At 44.4% G+C, this 20000-nt stretch overlaps 1 protein-coding gene across 1 annotated transcript in view; it reads left to right on the top strand.

The window, feature by feature from the left end:
- LOC138952831 (short transient receptor potential channel 7-like) overlaps positions 1–20000 on the top strand; it is a 101199-nt gene that overhangs the window by 45256 nt on the left and 35943 nt on the right. Inside the window, exon 2 of the mRNA XM_070324566.1 lies at positions 15727–16380. Within this exon, the coding sequence (XP_070180667.1) occupies positions 15727–16380 (654 nt within the window). The remainder of the gene's footprint in view (positions 1–15726; positions 16381–20000) is intronic.

Genomic DNA, 20000 nt, shown 5'->3' with positions numbered 1-20000 from the left:
TGTTTAAAACATGTTATATAAATATATAATTGTAATGTATAATGTCATGTATGTCTAAAAGGGACAGGTTGGAAGATTAGGCATAGCCTAAAACCTTAACCCTTTGTATTAAAGTTTTGAATCTGAATCTGAATCTCTCACAGGTCCCTTCTTCCATACCCAACTCGCCCCCCCCCCCCCCCCCTCAATTTCTTAGCTCCTTCACCTTGCCTCAGCCCCACCCCTATCGCTCGATCATTCCGTGCCGGTGCAGTTGATAGCAAGCTTCTTTACTGCTGCCATAGTAGGACGTTAACCTTGTTCTATTACATCGCTGACAACTGCCGTTAGTGGGAAATCCTTACTGAGTGCTAATAGTACTTTTCTGCATGCTGACCGGCTGTACTATTGCGGACGTCAATCTGTCTCATTGGCTTCCCTTGCTTAATAACCCTTGACATAATTCCTTGCGACCACATCCGTTTCTCTGACCTGTCTTACTGGCAATGACCGATGACGTACATCCTGTTGACCTTACCTCCTTACACCACCATCTTGCAGTGTCCAGCACGCCACCAAGTACTACTGTCGTCCGGTGTTGGGCAATGCTTCACACAGCAACGCATCTCCTGTCATCTTTCCACCTTTGCTATTAAATTACTGTTTACAATTACACCTTACGTTGTAACCATTCTCTGGTCATACGGGATGAAGGGAGGGAGGGAGGAAAGCCTGAAATGGAGGTGGGGGAGAAGGGAGGGGGTTCAAGCTTTGCAGCCATCTAGCGGCCTGCAACGCCCTGAGAGGAAGGCCATCAAAGTCCGATCGCTTCATTCACGAGCGTCAAGATGTAACTTTTACAATTACGCATTTCGTTGTAACTATTCAAGACCCACCCTCAACCTTCTGCACCCACCCCTTATACTAGCACCCTCTTAAGATCCCCAACATCCACGCCCCTACTTCACCCCAACCTTATTTTAGTAACATCCCTTACCACAAACTTGTAATCATGCAACCAATCATCCGGTGTCAAACCGGCACGGTTGGCCTAGTGGTAAGGCGTCCGCCCTGTGATCGGGAGGTCGTGGGTTCGAACCCCGGCCGGGTCATACCTAAGACTTTAAAATTGGCAATCTAGTGGCTGCTCCGCCTGGCGTCTGGCATTATGGGGTTAGTGCTAGGACTGGTTGGTCCGGTGTCAGAATAATGTGACTGGGTGAGACATGAAGCCTGTGCTGCGACTTCTGTCTTGTGTGTGGCGCACGTTATATGTCAAAGCAGCACCGCCCTGATATGGCCCTTCGTGGTCGGCTGGGCGTTAAGCAAACAAACAAACAAACAAAAATCCAGTGTCAATATGTTCAACCCCGCCGACCACCCCCTCCCCCTGTCCCTCCTTTCGTTCCTCCGACTAATAGCTGTTCTCACCACTCTCCTTAACCCCACCCCAACACAAATGCAATGTTAGTAACATTCTTTGCCCAAACTTTTTATAAGGCAACCAATCGACAAGTAACAATGCGTTCTAGCGTTCCTCCGCCCGTTCGTTCTTCCACCAGTCACACTATTTCTCTGAACACCACCCCCCACCCCCCACCACCCAACCCTCCCCCCCCCCGACCCCCACCACCACCTCCACCCCCACCCCCACCCCTTCCTTCTTCCACAATTTTCACCATGTTCACGACCACCACAAGTCCCACCCACCCTTTCCCAGCCCCACTCCTCATCTGAGTTTAGTAACAAGCTTTCCCACGCACACGCCCAACCGTCTCTCCCTCTCTTTCACATTACTTCCACTTGTGACATGCCTCGTTGACTCGCCTCATCGATAGTGAAATCTCCCGTGTTTTATTCACAGATGCGAAGGGGGATAAACGCTTTGTTGGTCACAAGACCGTGATTTCGTTAGCGCGGACACTCATCATTCTGCCCTTAACCGTTCGTTTACGCTTAAGTTGTTTCCCCTAACTGAATCTTCTGCTTGTGAGGCCATGATTGGTGTGATCTGCCTTCGGCTTTTGTCGACTGCACATGAATAGCGCGCTCTTTTGAGCAGTGAGGCGAAACACGAGAGGCGGTCCTCTTTGAGATGTTCTTATTCGACGCGCTACGCTTTCTGTAAAATGTTGATGCTCTGCGAGACAGCTTTGTAAAAATTCGTATGCACAAGCAGGCCAAATGCGAGTAAAGTTGCTGAAATAAATTGTTGGTTTGGCTAGTAAAGTTTGCTCTCTGGCTAGTACATTTTCAGAATCACTAACCAAAGGCGAGTACACCATGTGTTGGACTTTCAGGGCTGACAAGAACGTACAGCAGCAACAACAGAAAGCGGGAAAGGGGTCTTTTTGATTTGTTGTGGTTTCAATGCGATTGTTCGATGGAGCATATCTGTATGGATCATCGATGGTCTTCTCTGCGAGTCCTGTCTCACGAAGAGAGAAGGCTGTCTACCACAGTATACCTGAAGCAGCAGAAAATAACAGCAGAAAATAACAAGAACGCCGGCTAAGCCGTGCCGGTAACAGGAAGACTTGCTTTGCTGGAGATTAGTTGTTCCAATAGACATATCTTCCAGGCCTCTTGCAGGTCAAAAGGCAACCTTCGTCAGGCACTGTTGATCCCCAAAAGAGACGAGTTTCCTTTATCCACACTGCCGGGGTTGTTTTTTCAAAGCGTCCTTGCTCAATAACTGACCGTCTTCTACGCACTGTTCTCAGACGCTGCGTCCCAGCAGTGGTGCTGTGGTGGATGGATGGAATTAGCCACGGTTTGCTGAATGACTTTCTCCGAATTATTGACACCTACGAGAACACTGTCCGCAATTATTGGCTGGGCCAATCCCCCATAAACGCCCCGTTCATGAGCGGACGACTTTTTCCAGCTAACGGCCTTGCCTGCCTTAGCACCGGAAGGAGCTGCACGTCATGGACAAGAAAGATTTATTGCCCTTGTTGGTGGTTATCGGCCCTGCTAAGACGAGTGTCGCGTAAAGAGCATTGTTTTACGAGCCTCTTGACCGTCGGTGCCTGGCGATGGTGGAGGGTTTGTTTGGCGGAGTTCCAGTTCTCAAGCTGTCGCTGATCGCTGGACCCACCTCCGACTAAACTGATTTTCTGTTTGTAGGACACGGACAAGGACACAGCTTCTGAACTTGTGGCTTCACGTGCGTGCAGATTTGTTGTGTTAGTGATCGAATGACTCAACTACGATGATTCAGATTTTTTTGTTTTCTTGTAAGACACTGACAAGGTCACAGGTAAGACACAGACAAGGTCACAGCTTCTGAAAATCTGGCTTAATTGCGTTCTAGAAATCGTGTGTTACTGCTCGATTGACTCAACTCCGACGATTGTTTTGGTGAGATGCTAACATAACGTCCAGATTTTTGCTGGCGTCGACGGAGAATTTGCTTAAAATGTGTTAGGATGCACTGGTTATCCAAAATCACTATAAAATATGTGAGCAAGGAATTCGGTGGGTCCTGAACATAGAAGTCATCTGCGATTTGCGACATCTGCAATGGAACCACATTAATGTATTGACACCCATGTCTACACTTGAAGTCTGCACTACCTAAGACAAAAAAAGGATCTCAAAGCTTTCCTGTCTCAGTGATTTTTATGTAAACGACACTGCACTGAAAACAGCCTCTTTGAAAAGGGCGTTGGCTCTGTGCCTGTGGTTAAAAAAAAGATCCGTGTTTTGTCTTCACCGATCCAGGAAAGGAACACTAAAAACTGCCCTTGTCATTCCAACTGGACATAAGGATTTGCCTTGGTTTACCAAAACGCATACTACAAGTTTTTCTTCTCACTGGAAAAGTGGGCTACACTAAAACTTTACAAGCCCAAGCTAGGGTTTTCTCGTGGACGTCAGCAGTATATGAACCGCGACAGAGATGTTGCATTTTCCCCCAGGATGTTTTTGAGGCTATCAAAGTTTGTATGGTATCATAAAACTTGATGACAATCCAGCCACTTTGGAAGAAAATACACTAAAACTCTGGCGAACTTTTACCAGCGCTCATATTATGCTAGGAACGTAGGAACACAGCGACACTGCACTGTGCACATCGACCGAGATTTGACGAGAAAAACAACGCCGCCATTTTGTTACCCGAGCAGTAAAATTGATGGTTGTGGATGAACACCATGCTCTAAAAGTGCCGTTGTCGCTGACGTCAGAGTATATAGATCGCCTCGTCACAAAATGCCATCCAGGCCAGCGCCCGATGACGTCACGGTGATGGCGGCCAGGGGTCGGGCTTGTCGTGACCCCAATCTGGTGGTGATGAAGCACGTGGCGCCCGCAGATGACGCTAACCCGTTTTAATCGCACGTGAGAACCGTGGACACAAAGCGGGCGTGAAGACCAGACCCGCCTCATCACGCTCCGCTGAATGGGGTCCTGGCATCTCGGCGGTATTAACACGGACTCTGCCCCGGCCGAGCCTTCTGCCCCCCTTGGGGCCTGCGCTAGCTCATCCCCCCTCCTTTTTACGCTTTAAGTACCCGTCTGGATAAATCCCCTTTATTGAGGGGGGTCGATACCGCTTGCCTCAAAAATCGTTTGACTGGCAGTTTTTTTTATTTAGGCGCTGGAGAAAAATGATTAGTGAGTCGCCGGTTGCAGACTGTTAGTGCCCTTTGCCAATCATGGGGAAGTCTGCCCTGTAGAAAAGAGAGGGGGTGAAGGGGAGGGAGCTGAATGGTGTAGGTGAGCGGAGTGGGTGTGCTTGTCACAACTGTTGCTGGGACCGTGGACTTGACTTCAGGTGCTGCTGTGCATCAAAAAAGGCACAGCAGCCAAACAGACATGTAGATCTTGGTTTGCTACCTGTGGTAGTCACCTTCGCGACCGCCTTTTCATACCTGAAGCATAGTGCAGTAGCCCGTCGACTCACGATTCCAAGGCAACAGACCGTTGATGGTCTTCTTGATGTCAGCACCCCGCAGCACCTTGTAACTACTAAAGATGAAGGCATGACGTCAGAGTATTTGTTTGCTGTAATTTCGTAGACGGCACAACCAGTTTGTGTGTAACTGTATTGTGTTTCAAAGTCGTCAAGGAGTTGAGTCAATGCACTTAGACTGTAATGTGAACAGTCAAAGAAAAAGTCGAAGTCTGTGTGTAATGTCGGTCATAATACAACTGTTGATGTTGTGTTTTATTGCATTATATTTTGACATCCATACACAACGAGATTAAGAAGATGTGTGAATCTAAACAACAAAAGAGAGATGGAGGATCGATGATCACCTTCTTACAATGTTCTCTTAGCTGCGATCAATACATGAATAACATTTGCAGATAAATGTCATGACAGGTATCGGACATGTCTCATTCCATGCGCCTGGGATGAAAATGTATACGTTTAAACACAGAAACTTACGATAAATCGACTGAACTTAGGTAAACAAAAAAGGTAAACTCCTTCTTCCAATCACCGAACAATCTGGTCGTTAGGAGCGCCTACAACAAACGATTTGTGGGCAGTGTAAACCCGATTACATGCAGCTAAGCTCGCCTCATCGGCATGTCTCTGTGCCTATCAAGTGGATCTGTATTGGCTCAGTGTCGACGAGGTCTTGGTGATGCAGTGTTAGGGAACAATCAGCTCATCAGCATCTTTTGGACGAACCCAGCCTCGTCCTTTTTGGCATCACAATCTACGTCCAGTACGGCGGAATACACACCAGACTGTGTGCCGGATTTGGGATTCTCTCGGCGTGGTTAACAAATGCAGTTTCTTGAGATGTATTCGCCAGACTGTGTGTACCTAGGCTGGATCAGCTTCGATTGCTGACAAGATTTTCTGATTTCTTCTCGAGAACCTGCACAAAGATGTATTTTGTGAATTTGTTTGTCGTCTATAAGACTTATTGAACAGACTGGGTAAAGAAGCTATGTTAACTGTGGTCGTTTTAAATGTTTCCACGTTTGGCTCAGAGATGAACATACAACACGAATCGTTTACCTCAAAAAGCAAGTTTCGATTTTCAGGGATATGCGCAGCTAAGATAAAAAAAAAATAATTCTAAAACTACGTTTAACTTGCAGTGACAGTTTCCGCCCTTCAGTCTAGGCAAGGAGTAGTTGTTTACGTTTACACGAACGTTTATGTGAAACTCATGTTTTCTGTTGGAGACACACTCCCAGCAGTTGAAAAAGCTGTGTATTGTAAAGTTTCTTGAAAGGTGAAATGATTTCGTTTCAAATGGTCGGAAGACGTAAAAGCCTTATCCAACGTGAACACACAATATTGAGGGGGGGGGGGGGGTCTGTGTACAGGAAATGCATTCAGTCGTAGATTGAACTCATAGGTTCTGATTAAACAGTTGAGGTCTTTTGTACGCATCTAGTAGAAGTGTGTTGATTTTGGTGAACCTTAACGTTTAAAGCTTGTTGCATTTCCCATCTAATCCAACAGAATGTTTGTAAATAAAAGTGAACAAGCCCAAACGACTGGCTATTGTAGAAAGCTGTGTTTACTCATAACAGCAAAGCTATCCTTTCAGCAGTTCCGCTGAAAGGAATATTTGCCCTACTCGGTACGACAGGAATAATATTTTATGAAAATTGTCTGGCTGGCTAGAAATAAGGCCACTGCCACGCATAGAGCTATTGCTGCCTGTTTGCACTTGAAATTAATCCTTGCCACCATCGTCATTTTGTTCCGTCCTGTGTGGACACTATCCTCCCGCGAGTCAGTGAAAAGGCTAGTAATTACAATATTTCTGAAATTGAAAATGCATTTTTTTCTGAAGTGCAGTGACGGAGATTTTTTTCTGCTACAGTTTCGATCTTGGCAAATCTCGTGTACAAATAGAGGGCAAAATATCTGTCTTAACCTCACTGCATACTTGCTCGCAGACTGATCCAATCCATTGTAATTCTGCATCACTGAGAATATCCACTTCCTCTGTGTGTGTGTGTGTGTGTGTGTGTGTGTGTGTGTGTGTGTGTGTGTGTGTGCGTCCGTGCGTGCGTGCGTACGTGCGTGCGGGCACGCGTGTATGGGTGTGTAAATATTTCACTACCTCACAAATGTCGCTGGGCTTTGATTACAAAATGACAGCAAACAACAAGTCGCGTAAGGCGAAATTACTACATTTAGTCAAGCTGTGGAACTCACAGAATGAAACTGAACGCACTGCATTTTTTCACAATGACCGTAGTCCGCCGCTTGTGCATAACGGAGTGAAACTGACGAGCCTGTTTAGCGCGGTAGTGGTTTCGCTGTGCTGCATAGCACGCTTTTCTGTGCCTCTCTTCGTTTTAACTTTCTGAGCGTGTTTTTAATCCAAACATATGTGACCCTCCACCACGAAATGAGTCGCATGTCACCTTACGCGGTTCTGCGCTAGGCTTAATATAAGTCCGGGGGGTGTCTAGTAACAGTGTGAGGGTCACCTTAGTCACAGGCTTATAACTCGAAAAGTTTTCGCTCTTTTCTAAAACGGTTTTCACCACTGGATAGAGAATAAAAAACACTCTAAGAAAATGTAAAAATATGAAAATCATGAAAAGGTGACATGCGACTCATTCCGTGGTGGAGGGTCACATATCATATCTATATGTTATTGGAATCAGGAACCGACAAGGAATAAGATGAAAGTGTTTTTAAATCGATTTCGGAAATTTATTTTTTGATCATAATTTTTATATTTTTAATTTTCAGAGCTTGTTTTTAATCCAAATATAATATATGTATATGTTTTTTGAATCAGAAAATGACGAAGAATAAGATGAAATTGTTTTGGATCGTTTAATAAAAAAATAATTTTAATTACAAGTTTCCGATTTTTAATGACCAAACTCACTCATTAGTGCCCATGACATCATCCAACCACCTGTGCCCATGACATCATCCAACCACTTCTCTCCCCTTTCATTCATTTCCGTTCCTAGAGTTCCTTCCCTTTTTTGCGTGTTTCCCCTCCATTTTCTTTCAAACCTTGTTCGTTCCGTGTTGCGTCTGCTTTTTGTTGTCTTTTGTGTTCTTGTTTTTCCTGATGAAGCTTCCATAAGCGAAAATTCGTACCGTCTTGTCTCGTTCTTGTATTGGTGAGTACAGTATTCCTTTGTTTTTTAACTTCACTCATTAGTTTTTAAGCCACCAAGCTGAAATGCAATACCAAACCCCGGCCTTTGTCGAAGATTGCTTTGCCAAAATTTCAATCAATTTAATTGAAAAATGAGGGTGTGACAGTGCCGCCTCAACTTTTACAAAAAGCCGGATATGACGTCATCAAAAGTATTTATCGAAAAAAAGGAAAAAAACATCTGGGGATATCATTCCCAGGAACTCTCATGTCAAATTTCATACAGATCGGTCTAGTAGTTTGGTCTGAATCGCTCTACACACACACACGCACAGACAGACAGACACACACACACACATACACCACGACCCTCGTCTCGATTCCCCCTCTATGTTAAAACATTTAGTCAAAACTTGACTAAATGTAAAAATGTCAAATCTAATCCCGCAATGCGAATGCTTTGGATATGCTTTTACTTTCTTCTGACTTTCTTCTGACCGACATAAATCTTAGTTAACTGGTAGCTGACGGCCATTGCTGTACGTCATCAGTCAGAACAGTGTCGTGGCAAGAAACGTTATAATGGTTTTCTTACTTCATCATCAAAGCTTTTGCCTTGCGTGTCGTCGCAGAGTTTTACCATGTCCTTGTCTTGTTTGGTGCACAGTCTGAATCTGTGATGGGTGGGGTGATTGTGTGTGAAGCACTTTGACATGGTACCTGATGAATTTCAAGACCTGGAGATTGCAAATTAGACCCGTCTTTCTTCAAATAAAGCGTAAAATGTAGGCTGACTTTCTTACTTGGTAGCACCATTGTCAGTGTTACCTTATCATTCATGGGTTGTTTCTGATAAGGTTAATACAAATTATGTTCACTTTCACTAGTGTGCAGAAGCACTGGATGGAGCCCCTTTGACGTGGATGTAGATGATAAAAGAAATACCGATTTTAGAGGCATAGACGCCTGTGCTCAAAGCGGAAACAATTAAACGCAGTGAAGGTGACTTCTCAGTTTCATCATTGATTTCATGTGGGTGCAGAGTCTTCAGAAGTGATATCTGTGTTCCATACGAAAGCACATTCTAGAATATTTCGGCCACATTCCTGATCAGTGTTGGGTGTTTTCCCTGGGTTGACCCACCCAGATACTGATGTCAGATCAAATGTGTCTTGCTGGATCAGAAACTTGTCCGTGTACGATGACGTCTGGACTAGCTGCCCTTTGCAGAATCGAGACTGCTTGACTTTGACAGTGCCTGGAATCGTACTGAAGCGGTGTCTGCAGTTTGTATAGGCATTGTTGTTATTCAGGAAAAGTCACGTCTTGCACATTCCTGATGACTGTCTTCAAAGAACTGATTTCAATATGCCCTAAAGACACAAGTCCTTTGAGAACTCGACAAGACTCCTTTGATTGACAAGATGCAGGAAAACAATTATATAAGGACTGCCTATCTGCGCATCCACAAACGACGTCTGTGGCCAATACTGCATCTCCCCGTTTACCGACAAGGAAGCGGACACATTTACCAGGACAAGGACTTCCGTGCAACACATACTCTAACTCATGTTAGAACTGAAATTGAGATTCGAGAGTTTGAGATCCAAAGACGTTTACAGCTGCAAGCTAAAACCACTAACTGCCAATGACCTCTAAAGGAGAATACAGCTGCAAACTATCGTTCTGAAACCACCGGCTAACTATGGGTTCCAAAGGAGACTACAGCTGCAAGCCGGCCCTGGCCCATCTCCTTCAGATGGCCACCCGCCAGGCCATGCAGACCTCTCATGTGCGTGATCCTCCCATGCCCATCTTCCGTCCTCCTCCCTCCCGCCTGTCCATGCCTCGCAGGGCGGAGGCCGAGGATGACTCGTTCTTCAGCTCTGAAGGGGATGTGTCCTTGCTGCCCGAGTCTGACCACGACACCAGCCAGCCGCTGCTCATCAGCGACTTGCTTTACCGCTCCCCCTACACCCACTGCTCCGAGCGCCAGGTGGTCATGGGCAAGGTCTTTGAGCAGGTATGCTCGCCATGTTGATGTTGTTGTGTGGTCTGCGATATGAATGTATGCAAAATTGTCTTTGATGAGCTGGAATGTTCAACGTGTGGTTATTGTGTGACCTGCGAAGGAAATGTGTGCAAAAGGTTTATGAACAGGTATTCATCATATCCTTATATGTTGCATAAGCTATGTCTGTGATTAGCGTTGGGAATATGCGCCAGGTTCTTGAGCAGGTAGTCATTATTTCCTTGCCTTGTTTGGAGCACTGTCTGAATCTGCGATGGGCGAGGTGATTGTGTGAATTAATTTACAAACAGAATCTCTCATTGGCGAGATGAATGTATGCAAACAGGTGTGTTTGTTTTTAACGAGGTACTCATATTGTCCTTGGTTGATGCACAAGCAGAATCTCTCATTAGTCTTTTAGCAGGCAGTGACTATGTCCTTGCCTTGTTTGGTGCACAGTCTGAATCTGTGATTGTGTGTGAGGCACTTTGAGCAGGTAGTCACCATGCCTTTGCCTTGTTTACTACACAGTCTGAATCTGTGATGGGTGGGGTGATTGTGCGTGAGGCACTTTGAGCAGGTAGTCACCATGCCTTTGCCTTGTTTAGTACACAGTCTGAATAGGTGATGGGTGGGGTGATTGTGTGTGAGGCACTTTGAGCAGGTAGTCACCATGCCTTTGCCTTGTTTGGTGCACAGTCTGAATCTGTGATGGGTGGGGTGATTGTGTGTGAGGCACTTTGAGCAGGTAGTCAGGTTTTACCATGTCCTTGTCTTGTTTGGTGCACAGTCTGAATCTGTGATGGGTGGGGTGATTGTGTGTGAGGCACTTTGAGCAGGTAGTCAGGTTTTACCATGTCCTTGCCTTGTTTGGTGCACAGTCGGAATCCTTGATGGGTGGGGTGATTGTGTGTGAGGCACATTGAGCAGGTAGTCAGGTTTTACCATGTCCTTGTCTTGTTTGGTGCACAGTCTGAATCTGTGATGGGTGGGGTGATTGTGTGTGAGGCACTTTGAGCAGGTAGTCCGGTTTTACCATGTCCTTATCTTGTTTGGTGCACAGTCTGAATCTGTGATCCAAGGGGTAATTATGTGTGAGGTCTTTTAGCAGGTAGTTATAATCATCCTTGTCTTGTTTAGTGCACAGTCGGAATCTGTGATGGGTGAGGTGATTGCGTGTGAGGCATTTGAGCAGGTAGTCACCATGTCCTTGATTGTCGCACACGACGATTTTGCGACGGACGATGTTATGGTTTGCCAGGTCGTTAAGCAGGTAGTTGTGACCTTGTTAGAAGCACAAGCTGAATCTGTGCTGGGCGACGTGAATGTGTTGCAGGTCTTTCAGCATTACTAATCATGACTTTGATTGCCGCACAAGCTGAATCTGATATTGGCGAGGTGAATGTGTAGAAGGACTTTGAGGAGGTAGTCATCATGACATGGTTTGATGCACAAACAGAATCTCTCATGGGCGAAGTGTATCTATACATAAGTTTGTTGTAGTTGTACTCAGATTGTCATTGGTTGATGCACAAGTAGACTCTCGGATGGGCGAGGATAATGTTGGCCACGTCTTTGAGGAGGTAGTCATACCAAAGCTGCTATGTAAATATGAGCGTGGTCTGTTATCAGGTACTTTTTATGTGGAGAGTCTTTGATGCCAGATCTTTAAGCTGGTGCTCAACAGAAAGTTGTTTGAATATACAGCCGAAAATGACAAGGTCTTTGGGTTAATACTTACGGGCGCAGGGGTTGAATAAGTGAAAGGTCCTAAAGGTCTAATTAGCAACACTACTTCCATCAAAATGAATTTCAACCCGTCGTAAGAGGGATTCGAAAAGAACAACAAGAACGCTGTTGCGTACCATTCAGTCAATCGAATGCGTCCGGTTTTCTCAAACGTTCATTATTAACAAGGGTACAGAAAGAGAGAGTGAGAGACAGACAGACAAACAGACAGACAAACAGACAGACAGATAGGCAGACAGACAGAGTTAGTCGGTGGGGGAGAGGGACAGAGAGAAAGACAGACATGATTGAGATTGAGAGAGAGAGAGAGAGAGAGAGGAGAGAGAGAGAGAGAGAGAGAGAGAGAGAGAGAGAGAGAGAGAGAGAGAGAGAGAGAAGAAGAAGAAGAAGAGAAGGGAGAACCCAGGAAGATAATCAGAAGAAGAAAACAACTTTCGGAACCGACGTTTTATCATGCACAGAAATGAACGTTGTAAAAGGACGTAATGTTTGTCGTCTTTCATGCTGACGTCATTTGTGCGTTCCAAACTCAAAATGTCGCTCCTTGAAGTTTTGGTAGTCTGCAAGTGAACCGAAATTACAAATCAAAACGGGATTTCCATTCACCGGTTTTTCTTCATTTTTAGCATATTGTCTAAGTTAAACAGAACATGATAAGGATTACAGGAGGGGTACCAATTTTACGAGTCTTGTTTTAGAAAAAAAAAAGATAGTGCAAACATGGGCATAACTTTGAATTACAATTTCATAAACGAGTTTTTAACGCAATCCCATAGTTCGGACCGAGCCAATGATTCCTTGGTGAAACTTTAGAAGAAATACTTTCAAAATTTTAGTCATGGGAGTGCCGCAAAGAGAGTGAGAGTTCAGTTAGTATAACACAAAAATGACGTCATCAAATAATGCTTTCCAAAAGCTGTATAACCCGATATAAGTTAATGCCCCTAAAAATGTATAGGCACATTTTCATTTTAAAAGTAAACAAACTTCAACGGTTTTGTATTCAAGTGTTTTCTTTTTTTTAGGCACATTTTCAATCAAACACAACAAAAACTTTTCTTTTTTTTTAATTCAGGAAGAAATAAGGAATGCAATTGTATCACCTTTATGATTCAGATTCCCCAAAACTTTGTAATGAATAAATCAGTAAAATTTGAATGAAAATGTCGTTAACAAATGTTTAAGGTAACAAGCTGAAATTCAATCCCATACTCTGGACTAAACCAAAGACTACTGGTAAACATTTCGAAGAAATACCTTCAAAAATGCGACCGCCACAGTGACGCATCAACTTTTAGTAAAACGCATAAATGACGACATCAAATAATGCTATCGCAAAAAGGGAGAAAAAAAACCTAGAAAATGCTCTGGGAAAAAAAAGGTATGCATCAATTTTAATGCAAATCCGTTGGGTAGTTTCTGAGAAATGCTTGTCACACACATATACACACACAAACATACACAGCTACATCGGGAGACAAACCTCACCCTCCGCCCTCGTTCAATCATTCAGTCAAGTATTGACTGAACGTAAAAACAAGCAAACAAATACACACAAACAAACAAACAAACAAACACATAAAAGAACGCAGACAAGATCAAAACGAATTCAATGAGTAAAATAAGAGTATCATGTTGTTGGAATATAGGCAAGATCTTTGGGCAGGCGCTCATTGTGTTGTTGCATAATGTACGATAGTCTTCAGGCCATTTTGCGCTCTTTTCCCCCCTTCGCCTGTCTCAATTTCTCCGACGATTTGTACAATTGACATTTGTGTGTTCATTGTTTCAAGAGCGTCTATGCTGCTCGTTAAAGTGCTGTGACCTCATAATCGGATGCTAGCAGATGAACGTGGGTAAGGACTTCTTGAAGAAACGTATTGGTATTGGTGTTGTACGGCGACTTTTGGTCCTCTTGCTTGGTGTCCAGCTATGGTCTGTTGTGCAAGCTTTTTTGTAGTTGTTGCATCGTTTGTCGGACGGTATCTCGAGACATGGAACAAAAAAGTATATTAGCTAATATTTTAAATGGTTCTTAAGAAGGGTTTGGGCGTAGATTCTTTGCCATTCATTTTTACATGGTAAGTAAGTACATCAAAATGGTAAGTGTTCCCAGGGTTTTGGGAAAACTTCACCTCAAGATATTTCATGAAAACTGCTTTTTATAAATGTTGTTTAGAATCTTTTTTGGCTTTTTCTCCCCGTAGCTGGAACTACATTTTTGTCCGATTTTTGCAAACAAGCCAAGCGTTGCAAAGGTCCTCATCACTTAATCCTCCAAGCAAACACAAGACTCACTCTTCGTTTACACTGTACCGATTGGACCCTGACCCTTTTTCTGAATCCATCCACACACATATCCAGCCTCCTTCATTTCCTCACGTGCTGATCGTACAAGAACAGCTGTTGTCGTGGAGAGGTCAACCTTATCGGGCATTCTGCAAGGACGCAGAAGACTCCGTTCACCGTCTTCGGATGTTGAGTCGAGCAAGACGACATGGGAATAATCAATGCTTACTCGGGCAGACAAGAAAACAGTCGATCGTTTGTGAATTCGTAACCGTCATGCTAAGTCATCTGCTGAGAGCGTCCTTTTGAGACCCACTTGCACTTATCTCCCGGTGGGGATTTTTTTTTTTTTTTTTTTAAGTTTACCGTGGGGATTTTTTTTGTCTGCTGGGGATTTTTAGAAACGAATTAATCTTAGCTGGATGATGCTATTGATTGCGTCTCTACACCCACAACCAACCTAATTTCTTTGGCGTTTGCCTTCCTTGTGCGGAAGCGCGCATTTCGCTATGTTAGTTTGACATCGTGTTTGATTAATCTTTTCATCTGCCGTTGATTGAAGAGGTTGCCGCATGGATTAGTGTATTCGCATCTTCTTGGCAATCAGAAAGGTTAAAATGGGGGAGAGGGAATTGGAAATTGATAGGTGTTCATTTATCCGCTTTTTCTGGTTGAAACATTGCGGCTCGCATTAATTTTCAATCGCAGCTTCTGCAGTTTAAACAAATCACAACTGATATTAATCTTCAATCACTGCTCAGCGCTGCTGGTTGAAAAGAAAGCTGCGGCTTATATTAAGTTTCTATCACTGCGGCTTGTTTAGGGATTACGTGGACTGATGGGGCCATTCTAAAAAGATCAAGATATTGCAGAATTTCTATGTTCAGTATTTTATAACGATCTTTTGGGTCACTCTGACTTTGTATTAAAAATCTAATAACAAATTCACTTTCTAATATCAATATAAGTAGTATTCATATCAATGTTTTCAGTCAAATGCTGTTGGTCTGCAAAGTAATTTGACCAAGTATAACTTCACCAATATTTTGTTAAGTTATTTGTTACCTCTTCATTTATTGTAAATAAGGAAAAAATACAGATCCCCTTGTGTTGTCTTGTTTGAGAATCAAAGAAAGCATGTTTTATGGTAGTTTTTGTCATCAGAGTTTTTACAAGGAGAGGGTGAATCTACCCCAATGCCGCCTTCTTTTTACACAAAATGTACCCACTTTATTTTGTTGTCTATTTAATCGTGTGTTTGTCGTATTCATGTCCAGGGTTTATTAATTAGTAGATAACCAAAAGAGGACAAAAAGGGGGGGGAGAAGGGGGAGAAGTATCACGATATATTTATTGCAGTTTCCGGGGTAAGAGGGCACCCTGGAATGTTAACATGCTGTTGAAAATATTGGATGATGATGATGATGATGATGATGATGATGATGATGATGATGATGATGATGATGATGATGATGATGATGATTTGGGGGGGGTGGATAATAATAACGACGACGACGACGGTGAATGTGACGATGACTACGACGATGATGATGACGTAGGCGATGGTGATGACTCCGCCGACTCCATAACTCTCCTGACAATGATGACAATAATAATGTGTTCATTCCTTTCCCAATGTCCACGCAGCTCACGGACGAGGAGAGGGTGTTCCTCAACGCAGCCTTCCTGGGCGACCTGGGCATCGTGCGGCAGTCCCTTGAGGAGTGCGCCGACTCCAACCTCTCCGTCAACTGCGTCGACTACATGGGGCGCAACGCCCTCCACCTCGCCATCGACTCGGAGAAGCTGGACATCATCGAGATCCTCCTCGACAACCTCAGCTTCAACTGCATCGAGGAGGCGCTGCTGCACGCCATCAGCAAGGGCGCCACCAAGATCGTCAAGATCATCATCGAGCACCCCAACTTCATGGCCGGGGAGGACCGGCTCCGGCGGATGGGGGGCGGGGAGGCGTTCTTCCGCACGGAGGAGAAGAGCCAGTTCCCCCCGGACATCACCCCGCTCATCTTGGCCGCCCACTACAACAACCACGAGATCATTCAGATGTTCCTCTCCAGGAACCACACCATCGAGAAGCCCCACCCTATCTCGTGTAAGTGCGCGGACTGCGTGACCAAGCAGAACTACGACTCGTTGAAACGGTCGCGGTCACGGTTGAACGCTTACCGGGCGCTGGCAAGTCCGGCCTACATGGCTCTGTCCAGCCCTGACCCCATCATGACCACCTTTGAGTTGAGGCAGGAGATGATGAAGCTGGCTGAGGTGGAGAAGGAATTCAAGGTGAGTGTTTGGGGGTGGGGGACAGTGGGGGTAGTGTATGTGGTGGAGTGTAGTTGGGGTGGAGTAGTGTTTGTGTTTGCGTTTGTGCCTGTGGGTGATTTGCAAGTCCGTATGTGTGGGGTCATGAGTGTATAATCATGTCAAGATGGTTTTTTCTGCCTGCGTGTGTGTGTGTGCGCCTGTTGTATGTGTGTGTGTGTGTGCGTGTGTGTGTGTGTGTGTGTGTGTGTGTGTGTGTGTGTGTGTGTGTGTGTATTTGCGTGCGTGCTAGCGTGCGTGCGTGCGTGTGTGTGTGGGGTACTTGCGTGCGTGCGTGCGTGCGTGCGTGCGTGCGTGCGTGCGTGCGTGTGTGTGTGTGTGTCTGTCTGCATCCGTGTGTGCGCGTGTCTGTCTGTGGTAAACCCTGATGCACGCATCACTGTCTGTCGTTGACGGCTGTCCCTCCGCGTTCTCAGGTGTAAAAACCACACGTTTTCCACAACTGTTGCGCACGTGCACCGAGCTTGCATGGCACTTGAAAGACACATATTGTTGGTGTGGCTCGTCCCTTCGACTAAATGGTTCCTATCTTACATCAATCTCAATGATTAAGTTTTATTTGTCCGACGTATTTCTTAATGCTTTGCCAATGAAGAATAATGTCAGGATGTGCGAGAGAAAAAAATTATAGAAAACAGTTTTTGAAAGCATCACAAGCTCAACACAATCACTTACGTGTGGCCTGGCAAAAACTCTCTTCAATTGTGAAGAGAATTCTCGCAGAAACTGTTGCACGTACCAAGGCAATGTGCGTTTCTGGCAAAAGATCCACTTATTTTGCACAGCAATAGTAACACCCTCTCCTCCCCAAAACGAAGTATGACGTCATATGTGGCGAGAGAAAAAACTCCAGCCGTTCATGCAAAATCATAAACGCCAAAAAACGAGTGCACGTGGAAATTGCAGTCCACGAACAGGAAAAAAACAACAGAAAGATCAAAAATCCCTCGATTCTCATCAACTGAGTGATTGTTTTTCCAATAATCTGAGGAGTTTGTTCAGTACTTTGTCGGTTTGTCTTTTAAAAAAGCTGACAGGTTCCTGCAATCAGCTTTTGCAGAATAGCTGTCAGTGTTTTTCTTGAGTGTTTCGTTTACGTTCAGTTCTTGTAAAATACGTTGGGAACACTTGCGACTTTCTTCGGGAGATTTTAGCGAGCCCAAATAGAAGAGTTAGGAACTGAGAAAGTTTGAAGGAAACAACAATGAACTGATTAATATAATTGAACAGTAAACAGATAGGGGGGGGGGGTGCAAATAGACAGATGGAGAAATGCTATGAGGTAGACAATTATTGGACGGACGCGGTAGTAGAACTTCCATTGTTAAACCTCCAAAAATAAAAATAGAAAAGAAGAAGGGCGGTACTAAAAGGGAGGAAGTCTTAAATTGAAGGTAAACTTACGAACGTTACGATTCAAAAATCTTCAAAAGCACGGTCTTAAAAGGCTAAACTCTCAAATCGAGAGGTCTTCCTAGGGGGGTTCCACTGTATTAAGAAAATGGCACACCAAGGTCCCCAACATATGTAGCCGCGGGCTTTGTTAAAGTGTGTGGTCTGGGAACTGATTTCAGAAAATGGTTAGACAATATTACCCGCCAGCTGCCGACTTTGCAACTCGGAGGGACGTGGCTCTTATGCAGATCAAATCCAATCTCGTGGATTGTCAAAAGGGACAGACGAAACTGGTTATGATTTTTTTTCTCTTTGTTTTAATCTGGGGAAGATAGGAAATTAAAAACCTTCAGACTATGTTGGGAAGTACGACAGTTGCCGATTGTTTTTTGTTTTTGTTTTTGTTTTGGGTTATTTTTCCCAGGGTCGCCCCTCTTTGAAGCTGTCTTTGATGTTGACTATACTGAATCGGTAATGTGAAACACACCACACCAGGCTAAGGGCATAGACTGAAATATAAGCACCTGCTCTGGCGAATATCGCTTGATATTTAACTGGCTGTTGAGTTCTCACTTCTTCTCCTTCAAAGAACCACTTTCCCTGTCAATCGTGTCAGAGAAGCACGTGAGACCAAAACTTCTTTGTCAATTAGGTCAGCTCTGTGGTTTTTGGCTTGAGTTGCCGCATCGAGATGAAAATAGGCACAAATCTTGTGGGTTAAGTTGTAAAATCTGCCGTGTGGTGGTGGTGTTTTTGTTGTTGTTGTGTGTATGTGTGTGTGTGTGTGTGTGTGTGTGTGTGTGTGTGTGTGTGTGTGTGTGTGTATTATATATATATATGTGTGTGTGTGTGTGTGTGTGTGTGTGTGTCTGTCTGTCTGTCTGTCTGTCTGTTTGTCGGTCTGTCTGTCTGTCTGTCTGTCTGTCTGCCTGTCTGTCTGTCTGCGTGTGTGCATTTTCAATGTAACTGATCTTAAAGTTAAAGGGATTTGTTTTTTGCCTGATGGAATTGAATTTGAATCTCTCCGTAAAATGATATGCCCCATGTAATTTTCAGAAACGACATTAGAAATCAAATTTGCACAGACAAGCCACTGACGTAACGCAATTACTTTGGTTAGGTCGCCTACATCATATGAACATTTGAATTCTGTCGCAAGTTCCCAACCGCTGTATGGTTGTGAGTGGCTGGGTGGATGTGTCAGCTCTATATCTGTCTGTCTGTTTTTGTCTGTTTGTCTGTCTTTCTGTGTCTGTGAGTCGGTCGGATGGTCGATCTGTGTTTTGACAGAGCATCGAACAATTCCCCTTTAATTCGGCCAAAAATACTCCAACCGTTTCTGCCTTAAATAATCAATCTTCGCCTTCCCTCTTCTTGCTTACGTTACTCATTACTCTTAGCCGAGGTATATGAAGACGTACTATGGAAAAAAGCTCTTAAATAGCCAACCATTAACCAAAGCCCTCAATGAATACTTAACTTACATATCGACCCGTATGAGTACTCTTTCAACAGACTGAGAGTCTTACATCCCACGCCAAAATCCACGGCGCCGTCCTTCGGACAATTTCAACATTTATAGATATAGGCGAGTGCACATGTGATGCCATTTAGTCATTTTGATATTTTCAAAGCCTGAGGGGGAGATTACTTCTAACAACCTAGCAGTTTTTCCCAATATGGTCTTTTCTGCGTGCAATAAATATCTGACCTAACTTTTCACGCAAAACAGAAAATACCCACCCCCCCACCCCCCCTATCCCCCCCACCCCCCCCCCCTCCCCCCCCCCCCCCGAAAAATCCGTATCTCGTTAATATGACACAACTTTAAAGTGAATGAACAAACCTCCAATCCATGTTTCTGTGACACGCAGAAATGTGTTCTTCTCGTACATCGAAAAAGAAAAATCGCACTTGAGTAAGGACTTTACTTGTGTAAGAACTTTCTGTTATACACCTGTTCCGACGGAGGCTATGCTAACGATTTACCTGAAATTCACAAGGTGTCTCGGCATCCGACGAAATCTCGCTGACACGAGACGTAGCTATGCAATTTATTTTATATTCCAAGTCGACATGCATTTCTTAACGGAGTCGAGCAAAAACAGGGGGGGGGGGGGGGGGTAGCAAATGCTTTGCTACGAACATAAAGTTAGACAAGATGTAGGAGTTATTTTGGAGTTTCT

The sequence above is a fragment of the Littorina saxatilis genome, linkage group LG2, assembly GCF_037325665.1.
Source record: "Littorina saxatilis isolate snail1 linkage group LG2, US_GU_Lsax_2.0, whole genome shotgun sequence".
NCBI lineage: Eukaryota > Metazoa > Mollusca > Gastropoda > Littorinimorpha > Littorinidae > Littorina > Littorina saxatilis.
This window is presented reverse-complemented; position numbering and strand designations above follow the sequence as displayed.